Source organism: Saccopteryx leptura, chromosome 5, assembly GCF_036850995.1.
Source record: "Saccopteryx leptura isolate mSacLep1 chromosome 5, mSacLep1_pri_phased_curated, whole genome shotgun sequence".
Lineage (NCBI taxonomy): Eukaryota > Metazoa > Chordata > Mammalia > Chiroptera > Emballonuridae > Saccopteryx > Saccopteryx leptura.
The window spans coordinates 174,878,302-174,900,826 of record NC_089507.1 but is presented as its reverse complement, the minus strand read 5'-3'; the positions used below and the strand labels follow the sequence as shown (position 1 = coordinate 174,900,826).

General features: G+C 49.4%; 1 protein-coding gene across 2 annotated transcripts in view; it reads right to left on the bottom strand.

Annotated features, from left to right (window-relative positions):
• The window catches only part of CD93 (CD93 molecule), a 30,819-nt gene extending 28,610 nt beyond the window's left edge, over window positions 1-2,209 (bottom strand). The window contains exon 1 of one of the 2 annotated variants that reach the window (XM_066386968.1): window positions 33-2,209. In XM_066386968.1, coding sequence (XP_066243065.1) covers window positions 33-1,951 — 1,919 coding nt within the window. In that variant the 5' untranslated portion in view covers window positions 1,952-2,209. The remainder of the gene's footprint in view (window positions 1-32) is intronic. The other variant, XM_066386967.1, reaches the window with a different exon arrangement.
• Between the last annotated feature and the right edge of the window lie 20,316 nt (window positions 2,210-22,525).

The window sequence follows — 22,525 nt, the reverse complement described above, 5'->3', positions numbered from 1 at the left end:
CTCCTCCCACCCAGCCAGCCTCAATGCTCTACCTGTATGGATTCTCCGTGGCCCTGCTTTCAGCGCGCTCTGGAACCCAGGAGTAGCTGTCGGCGGCACTCTGGGGCTGTTTCTTCTTTTCCTCCTTCTTGGCTCTCTGCCTGCGGTAGACCAGCAGCCCTAGGGCCAGAGCCAGCAAGAGCAAAATGGCCACCACAGTACCCAGGATGTAGAACAAAAGTAGCTTTTGCCCATCGGTGCCGTCATCCCTCTGTTGAGCCCTGAAATCCCCACGCGTAGTCTCCTCGTGGCCAGCGGTGGCAGTGGGATGATGGTTGCTGGGCTCCATCCAGATGCCAGGGGACCCACTGGTGGCCAGAGTCTGCGACGGCATAAGGGCGATAGAAGCATTGGATGAGAGGAAAGGTGTCCTCATGGCGGGTGCCCCCTTAGAGGTGCCCTCAGGGCCCCCAGTTGGACTTGATGTTGTGGTAGAAGGCACAAAGCTCTCTGCTCTGTCTTCTGTGTCCCTCCCTTGGGGAGGCTCAGTGGATGGTCCTAGGGACATGGAGCCCATGATACAGGACACCCCGTCGGGGGCCAGCTCCCTGCCAGGCAAGCAGCCACAGTTGAAGGAGCCCTGAGTGTTGAAGCACAGGCTCTCGCAGAGGCTGCCCTCTGGACCTGCACACTCATCCACGTCCAGGCACTGGGTGCCATCCTTCTCGGCCAAGATATAGCCATCCTCGCAAAAGCAAAAGAAGGAGCCATCTGTGTTGGTGCAGCCCTGGGCGCAGGGCGAACGGCCAGGGGCACACTCGTCCACATCCTGACAGGCCTCCTCTCCGGGGCTGCCAGGCTCATAGCCAATCCAGCACTGGCAGTGGAAGCCCCCAGGGGTGTTGACACACTGCTGGGCGCAGGGGGAGTCCTGGCACTCATCCATGTCTACACAGTCTAGCTGAGTAGAGTCCAGCTGGTAGCCTTGGGGGCACTGGCACGTGTAGTCTTTCCCGAGGGGGTTAGAGATGCACGTGGCCACCCCTCTGCATGGGCTGGAGCTACAAGGGTTCCGGGAGGTACAGGTCACCAGGTCGTCCAGCAGCCGGAACCCTGGGCGGCAGCCACAGCGGAAGGAGCCGTCACCCCCCTCGAAGCAGTCCTGCTGGCAGCCCCCGTTGTTGAAGCTGCAGCCGTACTCGGGGCTGACACAGAGGGGGCCTGAGCTGTCCCAGTCAAACTCATTAGCGGCCTTCTCCTTGCACAGAAAGAAATGCTGCCTACTCTTATCCCCGTTCCCACAGGTCACATCAGCCACAGAAGCAAAGGGCACAGCGTCCAGAGAGGAGCTGGTGGCCTGGAAGGGTGTCTTGTAGATGACCTGGCCTGGGCCCCCCAGGCCCAGGGGCCGGCACATGCCTTTGAAGCTGAACTTGCACACGAAGCCCTCGATGTTGCTCCCGGGAGATTCCGGGCTCCCGCACGGGCGCTCGGACCACTTAGGGAGGTGGCCGGAGAGGGAACGGTGGGACAGGTCCAGCATGAGGGACACACAGCGCCTGAAGAGGCAAGACTTCTTGAGCTCCTTGTGCCAGTTGGAATAAGTGGTGTTGTCCCCGCCGCCTACCCAGCTGAAGCCCTTCAGAGGCCGGCTGGGGTCCAAGCAGTCGCCCTTCTCGCGCTGGAGTCCTATCCAGAACCTGCCTGTCCAGGCCTCCTGGAGCAGCCCGGACTGCAGGAGCTGGGCCAGGGCTCGGTGGATGTGCCGGGCCTCCTCCTCAGTCCTCACCGTGGCCAGGTTGCCCCCGTTCTTGCTGCAGTGGGTCTGGGCGTCGGCCGCACTCAGCTTGCCCCAATGGGCAGAGTAGCAGGCAGTCCCCGCGCACACCACGGCCTGGTCCTCGGCGCCAGCCCCCGCCCGAGGTTGGCTCAGGAGCAGCAGCAGCAGCAGCAGGCCGGTGGAGGTGGCCATTGCGGCCTCCCTGAGGCCCTCAGCAGGAGGCCGGAGCGCTGGTGGTGACCACAGCCGCCCCAGCCGGGCTCAGAGGGGAGCTGAGGGCTCAGACGCTGACACTCTGGCACCGATAAGGACACAAAGGCTGCGGGCTTTTCACGTCCCCCTGACCCAAGGCGCATCCTGTGCTGTTGTATTTCTTATTTCTCACCGGATACTGGGACTTCCTGCAGTGAATGGTTTTCTGACTCCTGTTGCCTTCATCACGGGTGTTGTTGTTCATAAAAGGAGCCAGGCCGCTTTGCTGGGTTCCTGGCTAAGCGCCGGGAAAACAGCCGCGTTGGGGGAGGATGCCACAGCTCTGGGACCCTGGCTGCTTTATTTTGGTCCCGCTCTCTCCCATCCGTATGAGGAGTTAAATGGTATGCTCCCGAATGAGTAGAGACTTCTGGGGGCCAGGAACTTGAAAAAGCTTACTGACTAACCCATAATAAAATTCCACTTTGGTTTGCAAACAACCAGAAAGGGGAAAAGAATCCTCAGACTTGAGACACGAGGCCAATGGATGGTTGTAATTTTCAGCCTTTTTTAGAAGCACACTGGATTTTTCTCTCGCCTATCTCATGTTCCCTTCAGTGTTGGGAGTCTTTTTTCTTTTATTCCCCCCATAGTGAACTTTAAATAGGCAGTTTTTAAATAGGAACTGGGCCGTGGGAATGTCTCTGAGTGTCTAATACAATGCCAAGCTCCTCAAGGATATTAAACCAAATTGGGTGAAATTTAGCAGTTTCAAGGTTTCACAGTACAAATATTGTGTCGGGAGAAGACAGTGTACGCAAAGCATCAGAAAGAAAAATGAAAATCTTTCTGGGCTCCTGGCACTCGGCTGATGCCTACCCCCCACCCCAGGGTTCCTGGAAAGGGTCGGAGCTCTGGGCCCGGAAGGAGAAACCAGCCTGACTTCTGCGCCTCCATCATGGCTTTGTTGTTCCTAAAAGGAGCCGAGCCACGTTGCTGACCTCCTCCCACAGAGCAACTCACCAAAGGTCCTGCACTACGAGGGCTCTTTCCCAACATCACAGACCCATTTTGCCTATTGAGGCTGTCTTTGATTGGGATTCCCCAGAAGCAGTCACTGAGATAAGGATTTGAGGCAATTAGTCTATTTGGGAGAAGAAGTGAGACAGGAAAAGGGGGAGCCAATGCAAGAGCAGCAACACTGGGGTTCCCGGGCCTCCGTTCCCTGGGACACTCTGAGGGACAACATGGCCTTCTGTCATGCTTCCTAGCTGAGGAGAGGGGGCTGGAACAAGGCTCTTCCATCTCCCCTCCTCACTGGCGGCAGCATCTCCTCGGTGCTCTGGGCTGACAGTGAGGACCCGGTAGGCCAGAGGGAACACACAGGTAAGAACCACAGGGGACTGCCACAGGGCTGTGGGTGCTGGACCAGTGTCTGCCACAGCGACGCTCTGCAGAGATTTGAGTTACGGCTTTATTTCATGGGGTGTAGGCACTCACTGGCTTTTGACCATCCCCCAAGGCGTAAGTAAGGTGCCCATCTCAGACCTCAGCTGGAGATCTTTTAGAGCTTTTCCTTGAGTCCTACTTATTTTAGTAAGGTATTTGAAATAGTCCAGAGACATCTCAGAATGCACAGGATCTTCTCTGTGCTCCTTGGTTGCTATGGGGTTCCACCCATCATGTATCCATCTACCTATATCTATCCATCCACATATCCATCCATCCACCATCCCTCTGCTCACCAACCCATCCATGCACTCATCCACCCAACATTAATTAAGCCCCTACTCTGTGCTGGGCTAACACTGAGATTCTGGGGAGGAAGTCTTGCCTCATCCCTTAAGGTCTGAGTGGACGTGTTTGAATACGTTGAACAGTTGGTACTGTGATAGGTACTACAAAGAGAAGTTCAGGGTATCAGGAGATTCCAGACCAGGGGGAGGTGGTTCAAGCTCCTCTGGGGAAGATTGGCAATGAAACCAGAGGGGGAATATCTAAGATTGGGAATGATGTCCACAGAGGGGAACAGCACATGCCAAGGCCCTGTAGTGGGAGGACTGTGACCTTCCCAGGGAGTAAAGGAAGGGCCTTGAGACCAGATCCTGAGGACTAAGAAGGGAGGTCTGGAAGGTGGAGCCCCGTGAGTCCCAGCAGTGAAGATTTAGGACTACTGAAATCCATGGGAAATACAGAGGGACTGACGTGCTAAGCTTTGTGTGGGAAAGAGTGCCTCCTCCTATGGAATGGGGAGCAGGGAATAGACCTGAGCAGTGTGGGGGGCCCCTCAGCACTGGCTGCCATTTCCCCAGCAGAGAGGATGGTGACTGGGACTGAGCTAGGCCCCTGGATGAGGGACAGTGGATTCAGAGGTGACAAGGGGTCAGATCAGGCCATTCTTAGTGCTGCATGGAGTGAGCTTGGAGGGCCTGGGAGGCCTGCAGGAGGACTTCATGGATCTGAGGCCCCGGCATCCTCAAAGTCTCTGTCCAGCGGAGGTGAGGAGGTGAGGAGTCAGGGCCTGGAGAGGAATCAGAGGGGATGTCTGTGGGGGCTAAGAGTCTTCCAGCCCCCCTCATCATGGCTTGCCTCATCAGGACTCCGGGTTTGTTCCCAGTCTTAGGGTAGTAGCTAGGTTCAAGGGGAGCTGGGATGCTGGTGATCTTAGCTCCAGGCCAGCGTAGTTGGGCATACATTTAGGCTTAGTGAAGATCAGTGCTGATCTCTGCCTGGGAGAAGCTGCATTCCTAAAGGTTTATTTATAAGTAGGCCACTTCTGTTTTTAATTTATAAAATTAAATTTAATGAGATGACATTGATCAATAAGAGTATATGGGTTTCACGTACATTTTTCTATAGTATTTGAATTGTTGATTGAGTTGTGTGCCCATTACCCAAAGTTAAATCATTTTGCATCACTGTAAATTTGTCCCTCTTTTCTCCCCTCCCCCACAATCTGCTCCCCCAGTAACAAGTAGGTGACTTCTTAACATTCTCTAAAATCAATCTGATGATGTTCGCCTTGAATTGAAATGTAACCTGGCACGTAGTCACAAAAGAGAACCTTTCTTCCGGTTCAGACTACTGTCCCTGCAGCCGGAGCTCGTGTCCTCAGTTAACTGTTGGGATCCTGCAGGATTCAACTAGCATGCTCCCTGTTCGGTGCTTCAGGACACATGTTGAATGAGTGGCTTACAATGTGTTAGCCAGTCTGACCCCCAGATCTTTTTCAGGATGTTTTCTTTTGCTGGCAATACTTCATCTTCCACACAGGAACTTTCAAATCGACGACTCTTCACTTAGCCAAGTGTTGACATCTTGAAGAAGAACACGAACTAGTGAGGACATGTACACAGTTCATTCATTCTTTAAGCCGGGAAGTGCTTGTGGAGCACTGACTGTGAGGGAGGCTGTGAAACGTGCAGGGACGACCCTGCCCTGGGAGCTATGGATTCCGCCTCATCATTTCCCTTCACCAGCTTAACTCAGCCTGGGCTCTAGTCCCGTCATTTGTAAATAAGAAGTCGGGAACAGGGCCCCAGCTGTCTTTCTTGCTCTAGCATCAGTAACAGCGAACTTGTTTTCTTCATCCCCTAGATTTGGGGAGAAAGCAAACTAGGAAGATAGTGGGAGCTGAGTCCACTGCCAAGCCCTCGCCAGGCAGCACAAGGATGCAAACCAGTCTAAACCACACAAGTGCAGTTTTCTTCTTGCTGACCCACCAAGCATCAAAACATGGTGCAGTTGCTTTGCCTCTACCCCCCTCTCTCCTTCTCTCCCACATTTTCTGACGTTCACACTGTCCCTTGATCCTTCAGCCATGGCCTGCTGAGCTTGCCGAGGCTAACTAACTCACCTGGGCCTGAGAGCCCTGGCTCTCCAGCTCCCACTCTCCTCCCTGTCCCGTCTACTCACAGAGAAGGTGGCAGGAGAGCCCAGGGGCTGGACACCATGCCTGCCAGCTCAGCGGAAGAAGAACAGCTTACTCTTAATAACGGGATTTGGATGAGTAAATATTTAGGATAGTTTGGATGGAGACTTTGAGAAAATTCTGAACATCACCCCATGAACGATCATTTATCACATTTTATTTAGAGTGCAGATTTGAGCAAACCCTTCTGAGAACTGAGAGTTAGAGGACAAGAATCCAGCAGCCAGGAGACCAGAGAGCTTTCTTTGCTGAGCCCTGAGTGGAAGCCATTTTACGTATTCTAGAATAATGATGATTCTAACAGTGTGCTGTGTACCCTGAGCTGGGACCCCACGCCATCCACTTTCATTCCATTCTGGAATCTGAGTACACTGAGCTTTTTAAAATTGTTTTAAAATTTTACTTCACACTGTGCTGGGGATGGACCTTTCTGGTTGCTAAGATGAGGATAGTTAAACATCTCAATTATTCTGGAGCAGAATGATTGGTTTATGGGTCACTCAGGCATCTGAGTTCGCTTTTTCTTTCTATTGCGAACTAAAACCTTCCGTGAAGGAGGGTACACAAAACACACTAACCCTTGTCCTAGAACACACAGCAGGCACCCAAAGTGTGTCAGTCACTCGCTTCCACTTGTTCATTCACTCCATGCGTGTACGAGGCCTCCTGTGTCTCTGTCCTCAGCACGTGGAAGGGAGGACAGGAGGATTTTGGTACATTATGGGCTTTGTATCATACAGCTGGATGAGGGACAAGAGGACAGTCCACTGGAGAGGAACAGGTGTCAGGGAAGCTGGCTGGTCACCACGCTCTCAGCAGCAGCTCTGGTGGGCACAGGGCAAGTTTCAAAGCTGGGCCAGGCAGGGAGGGTGTGCCCCGGGCCTGAGGCAGTGGTCAGGGTGTCCCAGAGAGGTCCAGGGTCTGACGCAGTGGTCAGGGTGTCCCAGAGAGGTCCAGGGTCTGACGCAGTGGTCAGGGTGTCCCAGAGAGGTCCAGGGTCTGACGCAGTGGTCAGGGTGTCCCAGAGAGGAGGGCTGATGATGTCCACAGGGTCGGCCGAAAATTTAAAACAGTGGTCACACTGTTTATTTTATGTGGGTTTTTTTTTTACACATAAAGTATGTATACAATTTTTAAAATTATATGTTTATCTTCACTGAGCTCCACTCACAACAATAAAATTCTCCTCCCAGAAAAAAAACAAAGAAACAAATTGGTCTAAATTTTAAACAACTGTGGTGGACTTGCTTGTTTTAATACTATATACGCCAACTTCAGATTACCCATCCTTTAATAAGCGATGTACTCCACATGGAGGTTTGAGAAACTCCCACCTGTGCAGCAGGTGCCCCGCCCATGTGCCTCGCCGCCCCCCGAACCCCTGTGGGTGGGACAGCTCAGGTGGCTGGCTCTCCCCTGCACTCACACAGTGGGTTTGCAGCAAACAATGACAGCACAGACTGGGAGGAGGAGAAACAGAACCCGCCTCACCTCGATTTCACCCTTCTCAGTGGCTGCTTGGAGTTTCGGGGTCGAAAGGTTAAAACTGGAAAAGAGTGGGAATTGTGAGACATGATGTTTTTAGTAAATGTACATTTATGAGGATTTACCTGAATTTGAATAACATTTTTAAAAATTGAGGTTTCGCCCTTTTTAATCATTTTTTTTAAACTGGAGAACAAATTAAAAAATTATTAATGATGATTATAGCCTGTTTATTTCTGGAAGTAATTCTGTTGTATAGAGGTTTGAGCTGTTGCACTGACCCACCTGGGGTACATGTATTCCAGGTGTGCAAAACCACACTAAGACATACTTGTCCCAGAGGGCAGCTTGTCAATTTTCTAACTGTTCTACATTAAAGAGATAGAACACATCTACCCTGGGTTCAAATACTAGCTGTGTGACCTTAGACAAGCCACTAACCACTCTGTTCATGTTGTGTGGCACAACACTCTGGGACTGTTTCCTCGATTGTAACAAGGGGAAACAATGCAATTTTGCATCTCCTGATGCTTTGCGAGAATTAACTAATTCAGTACCTGGGAAGCTCTCAGAACTTCCCTGGCAGGAGGTGTGAGTGACCATCACACCGGAAGGCTGAGAAGCCGAGAAACCCTGACACTCTGCCCCAGCCATTGGAATGAAAGCCTCGGCTTGGCTAACCCACTGGCTTTGGGATTAGACCCAACCTTTCACCTCCAGAGAGTTTGTCAAATGGGAAGAATGAGGGTCATGATGCCATGATGCAGCTGTGAGGATTACATTCAAGGAGACGGTAGTTGTAAGCGCTTCCTGTGGGGGCTGGTGCGGAGACAAGAGTCCTGTCCCTGCCAGTATAAGGAAACAGAGAAAACCCCTGTGACATGTGCGGGAGACCTGGAGCTGTCCTTTTTCAGATTCCTCTGCCTTCTTTGTTAGGCCCCGTGGCTGGGTAAACTCTCTTCTAGAACATGACTGATTTTTCCACATCTCATAAGTGGTCATCTAACATAATTGATCATGTGTATTATTTGTAGGAAAACTGCCTGGCTGGATGTTGTTTTTAACATTAAATTGTGTACCTCCTGGCAACTGGCTTTGATGAGAGAAGGCTGCAGTGAGCAACTGGAAAGAGATTAATCACCCAGAGGAACAGCACTTTGGGCAGGATATCTTCACACATTTCATCTCCAGCCTCCAGCCGCAGCTGGGGGGGTGGGGGGTGGGGCGGGTACCCAAGGTTATAAATCCTGATACATGGCTAACCACATGATGGTCAGGACCCCTTTGGCATTTACAACAGTCTCAGAAGTTACAATAAGTTTTCATAGCAATTTAGCCCTCTTTAGATAGTATATTTTTATAGAAGTAAAAATGATCTTTTTGACCTCACATACCAAGATTCAACTCTCCGTAAGATAAGAACAATAATACCACAACAGTCATTTGAGAAAAGGCCATGTAGGTTGACTAGAGAAGACGTCACTTTTTTTGAAGTTAATTGGGGACTCATAGAAAAGTCCTGAGGATTATAAACTAGAGCCAGAGAAAAAGACAGCCCACGTGTCTGCTGAGAACCCACCAGGTGCCAGCTGTGCCCTGGTCCACACCCAGGAGCCTTCGGGCTGGGGAAGCTGGGCGGTAGCCATGGTCCTCCCCCCCACCCCCATCCCAGGATCACTCAGAAAAGCTAGACCCAACTTCCCAGGTCAGAACTGCAGCCTTCTCCTGGCCTGGCTTCAACTGGCACCCTCAAACTCATGTGACTTAGAGCAGCAATTTTCAACCTTTTTCATCTCCTGGCACACATGAACTAATTACTTAAATTCTACAGCACATCAAAAAATATATTATATTTGTTAGGTTTAGATTCAGGGTTCCTTTAAATCCAGAGCCCCTTTAAAACTCAAATTCCCCTCACCCAACTTCCCACTAGGGCAACTACATCAATAAGCATCACCCTCACCCAACCGTCCCCTCCCCTTAAACAACTCCCCCCACCCTGGCAGGGTTCTGAGAAATGTCCTTGGGACAAGGCCATCATGAGGGACCTGAGGGTTGAGAAAGGGAGATAGTCTGTGACCAAGGCCACAAAACCCAATATGCTAATCTGGGCATATCCAGGTACAGGTAACCCCATGCCAGCATGTGCCAGCAGTAACTCCTATATTTAACGCTTCCTCCCACAGCTCGGTGCTAACACCCTTTGCTGGTCTTGGCCTGCATGCATCCAGGAGCTTTTAAAATAAACTTTCTTTTTAGAACATACTAGCCTCGTGATTTTGGTTTGGCCCTGCGTTTCTGTCTTTCAATATTTTTTGCAGATCCAACAAAAAAAAAGTATAATTTTGATTCATTCACACAGGATGGCTATTGTTGTGTTAGCTATTGTCATTCATTTTATTTGACAACCTAAGAGAAAAGAGGTCGGTGCCCCTGGTTAAGTAGTCAGGTATTGCACGTTTCAAAAATTCTTGTAGCACACTCACTGAAAATTCTCTGACTTAGAGCAAAGAAAAATGATACTTTTTACCTTCTATAGGTGTGGTCATTGGTCAAAATATGATAATTATTAGCCTTGTGACTTTGGGCCAGTACCTTTCCTCTCTGGGTCTTTCTAATGCGTAAGTGGTGTCCTGTGCACAGGGGCACACGACTGAGACGAGATGACCTAGCGAAGTGTGTGGCACAGTCAATGTTTCAACCCCTTTGCTACCCCTGCTGTGTGAGTACTCTCTCACTTACTACCTCCCAGCTCTCACGGCTGTGGTTCTACTTTCTGCCCTCATTTGTTCTCAGGGAAGCTGCCAAGAACACCAGAGAGATGAGGTGTCAGCGCCACAGTGCCTTCTCTAAAATGCCAAGATAGAATCGTGCCTGTCAGCACCACACTGGTACTGGAAGAGGCCTGACTGCCTATGGCGGTGCCCTGGGGATGCCCAGAGAGGAGCTGGGCAGAGCAGAGACAGTGGCAGCATGGCAGTGTATGTCTTTTTCCCAGGAACCAAGCAGATGTGTGCAGAGTGTGGGGTAGCATGTGCATGTTCTCGGTGTCAGCACGGTGACCCAGGATCTCACGTGTGCCCAGTGAGCTTCCCCACCTGCCCTGGCACAGCAGGGCCCATGCCTAGCTCAAAGTTTTGACACCCTATACTCTATTGGTGGTGCATCTTTATGCCAAACCATCACCCTGTTCCAAGGTGCTGTGGGCATTGGGGCCTGGCCAGCTCTGTACGGGTGCCCAGCAGCAGCTGCTCTGCAAGGGCACTGACACCTTCAGAGGCCCGGGTCCTGCTGGCCAGGGCAAGGATAGGATAGAGGGGGTAGCACCGCACTCCATCGCCACCCGAGGGTGCCATCGGGATACTCACGCAGCCCTGGCCTTGGAGATGGACATGCACGTGGAGGCCCTGGGTCAGCGCTAAGCCTGTCTCCTCCGGAGCAGACCCAGGGCTTGTCTGTGGGCTGTGCAGCTGCAACTGCACCTGGCAGGCACTGTGCTGTCCACTCGATCGGTGTTAGGCGTCTCCCTGAGCACCCTAGGGCAGTGTTTTCCAGCCACTGGTCCGCAACTGCTCAGCCAGAAATTTTGTGCCAGTCCCTGAAAGAGTTAACCACCCTGATGTTGTATGAACCTCATAGACGCAATGATCTCAGTGGAATTTACTCAAGGCGATTTCTGCCTTAACTGTCTCCGAAATAATTCTCCTATTCCCATCGGTCTTCAAGTGTAAAAGGGTTGAAAACCACTGCCCTAGGGGCCCTAGAATCTGATTCCCCTCCGGTATTCTGTAGAACGTGGGGCCCTCCCCGCTTTCCTGAAGTGCACGGGTAGAGGTCGGAGCCCCTGGTTCCAGAGGTTGGTGCCCTGTACACGCTGCTTTCGTGCCCGGTCCACCTCTGACTTCAGGGAGTGACTCGCCTCTCCTGTGCCCTTGATTTCCCACCTGTGAAAGGCCAGTGTGACACCCTGACCCTCTTCACACAGCCAGACCACAAAGGGTCAAAGCAAGACAGCCCAGCTACCAGACTGCACCCGTGCCTGGTCGGGGAGCTACATGGGCAAACAGGTGAAGAGAGCTCTTGTTTGCACTTCCCATAAAGAATAGCAGACTGAGCACAGTTCAATGCAGTTATTTTGAAAGTAAAACAGGTTGCATTTTTATGTCCCATTTCTGGAAATACCAAAAATTCACCTTTTCACCAGCCGCTTTGTTTCTCTGTTTCTGTGTCTCTGCTTCTTGGTGGGAAGGGTTCAAGAAAAGAAGGCAGGGCAAACGGGATGGGTGGAGACCCCCCAACCAGAGAGAGCCCCAGGCAACACAGCAGGTGTTGGCAGCTGCCACTGCAGTGACAATGTGGGGGTAGGGTGGGCACAGGACAGTCTGTCCCCAGGGCACAACAAAGTCCTTTTTAACTAGGCATCCACCATGACTAGGTTCTCTAGGGCACAGTCTACACCCAGCACTAGCGCTGATCCTGTTAAAATTGATGAGGATTAAAATACTGAGGCCCGTGCTGTGCAGAGACCCCTCCACCTCTACCTCCAAAGGAATCTGCTAACCTGTCCACCCATCACACGAGGATGCCTGCCTACGCGTGGGCTCACTAGTCTAATATTATTGTACTGGTAGCTAACTTTCATTATCAAGGGAACAGAGTTCTGTTTCCTGAATGCTCTGGGCAATGTCAGATTTCCCTATGAAACTCCGAGTCACACTGTCCACCCCTGCCTTTCTCCAGCACCGTGAGGGAGCCTCTCCCCGCTGCAGGAAACACCCCTGTCCACCTCTGAGGGCCCTAGTCATCTCACCACCCTCTGCCAGTTCTTTCTAGAAGATAAAAGTTGGAAATTGACCTGACCTCAGTTCTAGGAGAATATAACTGGGCCTCGGTTCTAAGAGTTGGTATCTCTCAGCTGGAGATGCCACTCCTGGGTGCCACCTCTAATCAGTGAGCACACGTCACAGTAAAACCTTTAACAAGATCCACACATTGGCCTCTCTGTGTGAATGAGAACTGTTGGCTCTAGGTTGAGTCTAGCTCTTAGACTCACACTGTATTCTTAAAATTTTGAATTATTATCACTATTTAAAAAGTGTAATATTTTACATAAAGATCTGGATTTCTGATTTCTCTTAAAAAATCAAAGTGGCAATGCTGGCCCCTTTCTGAATTGGGGGTCAGTGGCCACGCCAGCAACGTCCTGGGTGCCGCCTTGCTAACTCCTATAGCCCTGGGGGCCTCGACTTCACTACATATCAACCCAGCAGCCCACCCACCAGCCTTCCATCTAAAGCCATGAGAGTTGTTCAGCTGGAATTTATCTGGGGTCTACTTGGGCTTCTGTGTGCATTTTCCTCTATATGAAGTGGGATGTTTAGAATGTCCTAATTATAACGTCTTATGAATCCTTGATGACTCTCCAACACATGTCTTCTCTTACTCTCCCTGAAAAAAGTGCAACTGTGTTGGCAACCAGCTTTAGGGGATGCCAGCAGACTCCTCTGTCCAGGGGTTGGACTTAGGTGAGCCAGCACCTGGACCAGGGCAGACATGTGTGCCACAGACTGCCAGTGCGGTGTGAGGGGAAGTGCCAGGTGCTCCTGGAAAATTTCTCCTTGCCCTGCAACAGAGAGAGAGGCGAGAGCGGTCATCGCACTCTCAGAACGATCTGAGTGCTGGTCACAGAGTCAAGACAAGCTGGTGTGCTCAGACAGGTGGGACATAACAGGCAAGGAGCCTGGGTCCTCAAAGCCCTCATGGAGGAGAGAGGTGGCTCTTATATGTGCAGATATTCCAGATGGTGGCTTGGAAGGGTGGACAATGAAACACTCGGAAGACTGGCTTCTCTCTGCTCGCCTGTACTCCAGCAGCCCGCCGCGCACCGCGGGGCGCAGGGAAAGCAGCAGCAGTGGGGGGCATGTGGAGGCCAGTGCGCAGGCAGGACTGAGCTGGCCAGAGACCTGCATCCCACCCACGCACTTGCCATCCTCTTCCTCTTCTGCTCGGGAATAAAGCAGCAGCAGAAAGGATGAGACACATGCTATGCCAGGCTCCAACACACGGGAACTATTCTTGACCTACACGGGGCAGCTGCCCCTTCGCTGCTCGGGATCAGAGCTGCCAGTGTCACATCGTGTAGAGCAGCAGTTTCCCGAGGCCCCTTAGGGCGAAGCCAGGTGGCCCAGGGCAGCCAGCAGTCCAGCTGAGTGATCTAGCAGTGGGCATTGCTTCTTTTAGCGCTTGTGTTTTAAAGGCAGAAGTGACTTTGATGTGCTGAAAACTCACCTTGAATCTAAAGAAAAAAATTTAAGATTTAAAAAGATGACCATTTTTTAAAAGGTTACCACATGCAAAACCAGCAGTTTCCACAGAATTCAATAAAACACATATATGTCCATTCAACCCAAAGCTCCAAGTTATGGGCAGTGCGGTCGGCAGAAGCACACTGGTTCCCTTTGCTGGGAAACACTGTAGCTCAGTCTGGCAGTGGAGCACACAGCACGGAAAGGATGTGGTAGCCTGCTCTAACTGAGGTTCACAGTGTTTGGTTTCTTCTCTCTGTAACGCAGCAACCCGGTTCTTAAAGACACAGAGAGATAGAAAACATTTAGCTGGACACAGTACCCTCCTCGGGCCTGGGAAGGCTGAGTCAGCCAGGTGGCAGGTGAGGCCTGTGCTGGCACCACCTCAGATGGGCGGTAGCTGATGCCCCAGCAGAGCCAGCTTCTTTCTCTCCCTGCACTTGCGCACTGCCGCCTGTTTCCTCCTTCCCGCTTATCTCTTTTCTGCCTCACTGATGTCCTGAAACTGCTTTCACAGAAGTCCCCTCTGACCGTGAGCGACAACATGACCCATGTCAGTCCTCAGTGACTGGACCCTCAGACGTTCCTTCTGGAATCCTCTCTCAGGGAAAGCTGTAATCTGCATCCCCAAGGATCCCTCCCACCTCTCTTCTCTGGTGGCTGAACCACCTCAGAGCTCGCTCCTGGGCCCCTGTCTCCCTCATGTCCTGTGTATCCTGAACAACTTCATTCGCAGCAAATCGCCCCGGAGCTGCTCTTCCCACCACTTTGTCACACAGCGCCTCATTGGGCCTGGGATCCCAGCTCCAAAGCCAAATGACCAGCTGCCTCCTCCTCACCTTGACGTCGCAAAGTCACCAAGACCAAAACCGTACTCGTTTTCTGCCCCACCCCACTATCCGCCTGTAAAACCCAGTTATACAGGGAGCACAAGGAGCTTCCTAACTTCCCATCTCCCCAAACCTCTTACAGAAAATTTATCATGGAGCCCTAAGGAGTTCTCTTGCTACCTTCCTGGCCAGCTCGCTGCTCCTCCCCTCCACCCCCCTCTCCCTGGACCTCTGCACAGTCAGGTGAGCCTGGGAGTGCTCTCCCCACAAACTATGAGCCTGGTCCTTTCTCTCCCCACAAACACACAGCACATGAAACACTGCTGGGGCTTTCCACTGCTCTTGAGGTAAAACACAAAATTCTAACATAGGCTAGTTAGTACTTTTCTCCTTTCTATTTTCACTTCCACATTCTCCAATGCCGGTTCTGTAGGCTACCTGATCTTCTCCACAGGGTCTTTGCAATGCTAAGTACACTAGCCTACATACACATGCGCACACACGTGTGCACATACCAATACACATACATGCACACATGCACACGCCCCCATACACAGGTGCATACGAACACACACACAGACTAGTTAACTGGTCTGCTCTTTTAATTCCTCAGGTCTTGGTGAAGGTTTGCCCATCTTCCCATGGTAGATCCAAGCTCCCGTCACTCACTCTCACCGGAAGCCTCTCCACCTTGCACCTCCTTCTTCCTGGAGCTCAGCGTATGTGCAATTTCACGTATCTGTATTTGATACAGAGTCTCTCTCCAGTGACTGTAAACCCCAGAAGAGCTGAAAACATCTCTCTCTTACCCTTGTTGGCTCACTAATGCCTGTTACAGGGAGGAGGTAATCAGTAACTATATGAACAAACACAAACCCAGGGTAAGTGTAACAAATCCCCAAAATAAGGTAGGAGAGAAAGAGGCAAGCAGGGAGGAAGGCCCGTCAACTGGGAAATCCAACTCCATAGGCATTTACAAAGTGTATTGCTGATTGGTTTGAGGTATTTTCACTTCTTTTTCCTTTTGTTTGTTTTTTAAAGTGAGAAGAAGGAGATAGAGACAGACTCCTGCATGTGCCCCAGCCAGGATTTATTTACCTGGCAACCCCTGTCCTGGGCAGATGAATGCTTGAATTAACCAAACTGTCCTCAGTGCCTGAGGCCAGAGAGGGGAAGCGAGAGGGAGAAAGGAAGAGATGGTAGCTTCTCGTCTGTGCCCTGACCAGGGATCAAATCTAGGATGTCCCCACACCAGGCCAACACCCTATCCACTGAGCCAACTGGCCCGGGCCGGTATTTCTATTTTAAGAGTTGTGTTCTAATTTAAAATCAACACGGGAGGGTGTTTGGCCCCTGGAACCCTGGCTGCAGGTTCACTGCTGGCAGGTCTTCTCAGATGAAAGTGAATGAGAGAAAATTCATGGCTGCTAAGCATGAGCTTTTCTCACAGCTCCCCAGACCCTTGTCTCCACACCAAGCTTCCTGTCTTCATGCTTACCACCTCTCAGGATGGCCGTGTGCATCCTCAAGGACCCACCAAGGATTCATGTCCTTCCATGTCATGGTTTCCTCTTTTTGTTAACATCAGAGTTTTAGACTTCACAGGGTCGCTTCTCCAGTGTGCCCTGACCAGGAAACAAACCCAGGATGTCCATACACTGGGCTGTCACTCTATCCACTGAGCCAACCAGCAAGGGTCACAACCAAATATCTTCAATGGCTGAATTGTTAAAATAAACTGTGGTCCATCAATCTCATCAGTGCTACTCAGTGGCAACAAGGTGACAACTAATGACACACCCAGCAATCTCCAGAGAATTATACTTAGTGAATAATAATAATACAGTAATAAAAAAAAGTCAGTCCTAAAGATTACATGCCGCATGCTTTCACATATATAATAGTCTTTTTTTTTTTAAGTAAGAGGCAGTGAGACAGAGAGACAGACTCCTGCATGCATCCTGACTAGGATCCACCCAGAAAGACCCCTACTGGGCGATGTTCTGCCCTTCTGGGGATGGTGCTCCATTGCTCAGCAACCAAGCTATTTTAGCATCTGAGGCAGAGGCCACGGAGCCATCCTCAGCACCTGGGGCCAACTTGCTCTAACCAATCAAGCCATGACTGCAAAAGGGGAAGAGATAAAGAAAGAAAGAAGGGGGAGGGGTGCAGAAGCAGATAGTCACTTATTCTGTGTGCCCTGACTGGAAATTAATCCTGGGACTTCCACATGCCAGGCCAACACTCTGCCACTGAGCCAATTGGCCAAGGACTATAATAACCTTGATGTGATAAAGTTATAGCAACAATAAACAGATTACTAGTTGCCAGGAGTTAAGGGGGGCGGAGGGGATAGGGACAGGAAGCAAGTGGATATGGGTAAAAAGGACAGCAGGAAATATCTTTGTGGGGATGGAAATGCTCCGTATCTTGACTGATCAACGTCAGCGATCCTGCATTATAGGTCTGCAAAGTGTTATCATTGGGGAAAGTGGAAAAGGGTTACATGGGAGATACAATAATCTCAAAATTAAAAAAAAGAGAGAGGAGGGGGTTTGGGCACAAGCGCATTCACATATTGCCTAAGTAGAGTGAAGCTGCCGCCCAAGGTCTTAGAAACAGCACTAGTCCCATAGCCCCCAGCTGCCTTTGGCAGGACCAGAGCCACTGAGCTACAGAGAAGCACAGGAGCCATCACACGGGGCTGTCAGGGCCACTGGAAAGACCCGCGGGAAAACTACCCTGTACCATTCACGTGCTACTGTCAACACAACAACAGCCACTCCTCTACAGGAGCTGCCTCCAGAAGTTTCTGTTAAAATAGTAACACAGTACAGAGACAAAATAACTCAATGATTATTACAACATAGGGGCTTGCAAGGGATTCTTGTAAAGGACCAGAGAGTAAATGTTTTCTATAGCAACTACTTAGTTCTGTCTTTGTAGCTCAAAAGCAGCGACGACAGTATGTAAGCAAATGGGGCTGGCTGTGTGCCGATAACACTTTATTTACGAGGCAGGGGGTGGATTGGGACCCTGGGCCAAACTCCTGCTTATGTTTATGTGATATTTTTGCAGTTGCACACATGTCCACCCAGCCACCACCAGTGGGCATGGATAACTCTTAGCAAGTTCAGGGGTGGACCTCTCTTACAAGAGGGAAGCCTGGGAGACCCAAGGGCCACACAAGCGCCTGAAAACCCAGAAAGGGAACTCAAAGCCCAGTTGGATGCCCCACACTGCTAAGGATGCCCACAGCCCTCTGGGAGAGAGCCAGCCGGGGCTGTGGTGGTTTCTTTCCCAGCAGGCAGCGGCGAAGGAGGCTCCTCTCCTTCTCTTGCTATGCCAGTGAGAGGTGAGCACATGCACCCAGTTCCATCCCAGGCTGAGCCTCAGGAGCAAGAAAGAAAACACTTCGCTGAGGTAAGAACCCACCTCTCCCCAGCTCAGGCCTTTACTGGCGGTGTGAGCTCGGAGCTTCCACTTTTCTCTTGGTGCTGCTGGAGAAGGAGGGCAGGTTGAAAGTGCTTTCCTGAGTCACATGATTCTTCATGCCATAGAAAGTGAGCTGTCATCACCACACAGCACCGTTCTTTGTTCATGTCAGGAGCCTTGGTGACAGTGATCGTACACAGTCTCTCCTTAGTTCAAACTCCAGCCATTGTTTTCATACTTGATTTTATCCAAACACTTCTGCCTAACTCAGGCCTACATCTAGACAAAAGGCCCCTGGAGAAACAAAGAGAAGAACTTACAAACCATCTTGGGTACTAAATTCTTTAGCTCAAGCAGACAAAGATTTCAGGAAATGACTCAAATACCAGGAAGGAAGTTTTCTTTTTTTTTTCTTTCTTTTTTTTTCCAAGGAACTCATTTAAAGCAAGAACAAAAATAGCAGTCTAGCTTTATTCTTTCTTTTACATGGGGCTTTCCAGTTTTCCCAGCACAATTTATGGAAGAGGCTTTCTTTCTTCCATCTTGTGTTTCTGGCTCTTTGTTCAAAAATTATTTGCCCATAAACATGTGGCTTTATTTCTGGGCTCTTAATTCTGTTCCATTGGTCACCACACACAAAAACTAACTCAAAATGGGTCAAAGACCTAAATATAAGACCTGAAACAATAAAGTACATAAGGAGAAACATAAATACAAAACTTGTGGACCTTGGTCTTAGAAGAGATTTTTTTTGAATTTGTCTTCAAAACAAGAGAAATAAAGCAAAAACAAACAAATGGGATTATGTTGACCTAAAAAGCTTCTGCTCAGCAAAAGAAACTAAGAACAAAACAAAAAGGCAGCCAACCAAATGGGAGATGATATTTACAAACAACAGCTCAGATAAGGGGTTAATATCCAAAATAATAGAACTCATATAATTCAACAACAAAAACAATCAATCCAATTGAAAAATGGACAGAGAACCTAAATAGACAATTCTCCAAAGAAGACATACAAATGGCCAATAGCTATATGAAAAGCGATTCAACTTCATTAGCTATTAGGGAAATGAAAACTAAATCTACAATAAGCTACCACTTCACATCAGAATGGCTATTATCAACAAGACAGGTAATAACAAGTGTTGGAGAAGCTGTGGAGATAAAAGAACCCTCATTCACTGCTGGTGGTAATGTAAACTGGTACAGCTACCATGGAAAACAGTATGGGGCACCTCAGAAGATTAAGACTAAAGCTACTATATGACCCAGAAATCTCTCTTATGGGTTTCTACCTAAAATGTTTACAAACATTTATTCGTAAAGTTATGTGTACCTCTATGTTCGTTGCAGCATAATTCACAGTGGACAAGACATGGAAACAACTGAAGTGTTTCTGGATAGGAGATCGGATAAAGAAGATGTGGTACATATATACAATGGAATACTACTCAGCCATAAGAAAACATGAGATAGTGCCATCTGTAACATGGGTAGACCTTGAGAATATCATGCTAAAAAGATACATCAGAATGAATAAGTCAAGGATCATATGATTTCACTTATATGTGGCATATACAACTGAAAACTATAAACAACCAACCAAACAAAACTCACAGACACAGACAACAGTATTGTGGCTACCAGAGGGAAGGGGTTTGGAGGGAAGGTATTAAAGATCATAAAAGGTAGTGATATATGGTGACAGAAAGAGATTTGACTTTGGGTGTTGAATATACATTTCAATATACAGATGATGTATTATAGAATTGTACATTTGAGGCCCTGGCCAGTCGGCTCAGTGGTAGAGTGTTGGCCCGGCATGTAGAAGTCCTGGGTTCGATTCCTGGCCACAGCACACAGGAGAGGCACCCATCTGCTTCTCTAACCTCCCCCTCTCCTTTCTCTCTCTCTCTCCCCCTCCCACAGCCAGGGCTCTACTGGAGCAAAGTTGGCCCGGGTGCTAAGGATGGCTCCATGGTCTCCACCTCAGGTGCTTGAATGGCTCTGGTTGCAACAGAGCAACACCCCAGATGGACAGAGCATCGCCCCCTAGTGGGCATGCTGGGTGGATCCTGGTCAGGCTCATGCAGGGGTCTGTCTCTCTGCCTCCTCACTTCTCACTTCAGAAAAATACAAAAGAACAACAAAACAAACAGACCAGAATTGTACACTTGAAACCTATGTAATTTTATTAACCAATGTCACTCCAGTGAATATAATAAAGTTTAAAGATGAACAATAAATGATGAAAGACAAACTAAAATAACAAGAGCACAAGACCAGCACTATATTTTCCTCTCAGTGATGCCAGCCTCCACTCAGAGGAGTGTGGCTGTCTTCTCCTCAGTGGTAGGTGGGTGGACCCGGTGGGAACACTTTCTGGGAAGGTGGAGTAGGTGATGTCCTTCGTGCACTCTATCTCGAACTTGCTAATGAAGTAGAGCTCACCTATAGGAAGGAACACAGTGCACTGCTGACAATCAGGACAAAGAAGAGCCTGACAGATTGGGAACCCGAGCCCCACCTCGGAGCAGACATGCGGTGGAACTGGATAGACTCAGTAATGGTCCTCTGAAATGCAGACCCGCCCCAGTGCCCCAGCAGAGGGCTGCAGGTGCATGGCTGCACGTAAGGGGCAAAGCCGGACCCCAGCATGGGCTCTGGGACTTGGGTCCTGAGAGGTGGCTGATGCTCTGATAGCCGATGACACTCTGATAGTGCATGGCTTTCAGCTCTGGACACAGCAAACTGGCCATCCTGCATGCTCCTCAGGTCTCTTTCATGTGCTGAGAGGCCATTCTTGCCCTTTTCTCTTCTTCTTTTTTTTTATAGCATTTTTTTAAAGTTTTTTTAAATTAATTTATTTATTTATTTTAGAGAGGAGGGGGGAGATATATATATATATAGAGAGAGAGAGAGAAGGGGGAGGAGCAGGAAGCATCAACTCCCATATGTGCTTTGACCAGGCAAGCCAGGGTTTTGAACCGGCAACCTCAGTGTTTCCAGGTTGACACTTTATCCACTGCGCCACCACAGGTCAGACTCTCTTCTTCTTGGAAGCTGCTCACCCACCCTGTAATCCAAGCAGACTGCCTTCTCACCAGCCGGGATGCTGATGCACATCGCAAGGTTTTCCAGAAGTGTCCCCTGCCCAGGTCCGAGTATAGGAAGCAATGACTCAGTTTCCTGTGAACTCACTCTGGCGTGGCTCGGAGGACAAAGGGACTGGAGGGCCCTTCCCCAAGGGCAGGGGCAGTAGCTTCCGAAGACTTGCCCCAGCTGCCCGCCAGCCTTGGCCTCCCTCAGGTGCCACTTCCTCTCACAGTGAGGGTCCTGGGGGCAACTTGTGTCCACTGCGGTGGCCATGTGTTTCTTCCATACGTTCCAGAAAACGACCAAGTCTTTAAAAGTCGGATATGAATATAATAAGAATGTGATTTGAAAGTGCAGCATTAGGTAGGAGGATATACTGCAATTAGTTCCCTTCCTCATCCAGAGCTCCAGGCTTCCTCTGAGAGGCGCCCCTGGGAGGCAGTGCTCAGTACATCTCTCCACTGCTCCCTCTCCAAATGTAAACAGCTCTGTCTGCGCAGTCCTGTTTAGCCACACTTTGTCGCTGAGATTGTCTTGGAGAGTGTCCCCCGTTGGCCCCACAGCTCTGGCACTGGTTCCCTCTGCATGCAGTGATCTAGCCTAGCACCCCCAATAAACAGACCTGGTGAACTGGGTGGTTTGGGGGAGGTGTGGGGGTTGAGGGTGTCTATTTTCCTGTTGAGACTTTGGTATTTTTCTTAAGGAAATGTAAAGCGTGTCTGTAAAGGTTTCCCTTTGTGAGGACTGTGTGTGTGTGTGTGTGTGTGTGTGTGTGTGTGTGTGTGTGTGTGTGTAGTCTCCTGCATTCTTTGTTCTCAGATTGCCATTTGCCTTTTGATTTCATTTATGGTATTTCTTAATTCTAGAACATTTTAATTTTGATCTAAACTAAATTTACTACCCATGTCCTCTATGACTTCTGAATTTGTATTTTACTCAAATAGGGCTTTTCTTATCCCATGCCCATTAAAAAAAAAGTCTCCATAGTTACAGTAGTTTTACACTTTTACTTTTTACTTACTTTTTTTTGTTACATCTAGAGTGTATCTGGAATGATGGTGTTAGTTATAAATCCAGTTTGTATCTGGATTAGTAATGTTATTCCAAGTGGTTATCTAGTAGCCTTTGTTAAATGACCTAATCCAATGTTCTAATGATTGTAAATGCCACTTCTATCATAAACCACACTGTGCTGGTATCCAGTGTACCCTGCTCCTGGTCCCCGTCACTGCCGGGGTTTACTCAGACCAGCGCCCACTGTTCACACCTCCGTCAGCTTACAGTGTTTCAGTATGTCCAAATCCTGTGCATCCACATCCACTCCATCTGAAATTTTCTGGCCATTCGTTTATCTCATCCTTTCTTTTTAAGAAACTTCCCATAGATAAAAATCAGCTTATCTAGTTGAAATTAAACTTTGTATTTTTATTTAGAAAACCATAAACATATAGCTTGATTGGAGAAAATGTTCAAAATGTAGAACTTTTCTT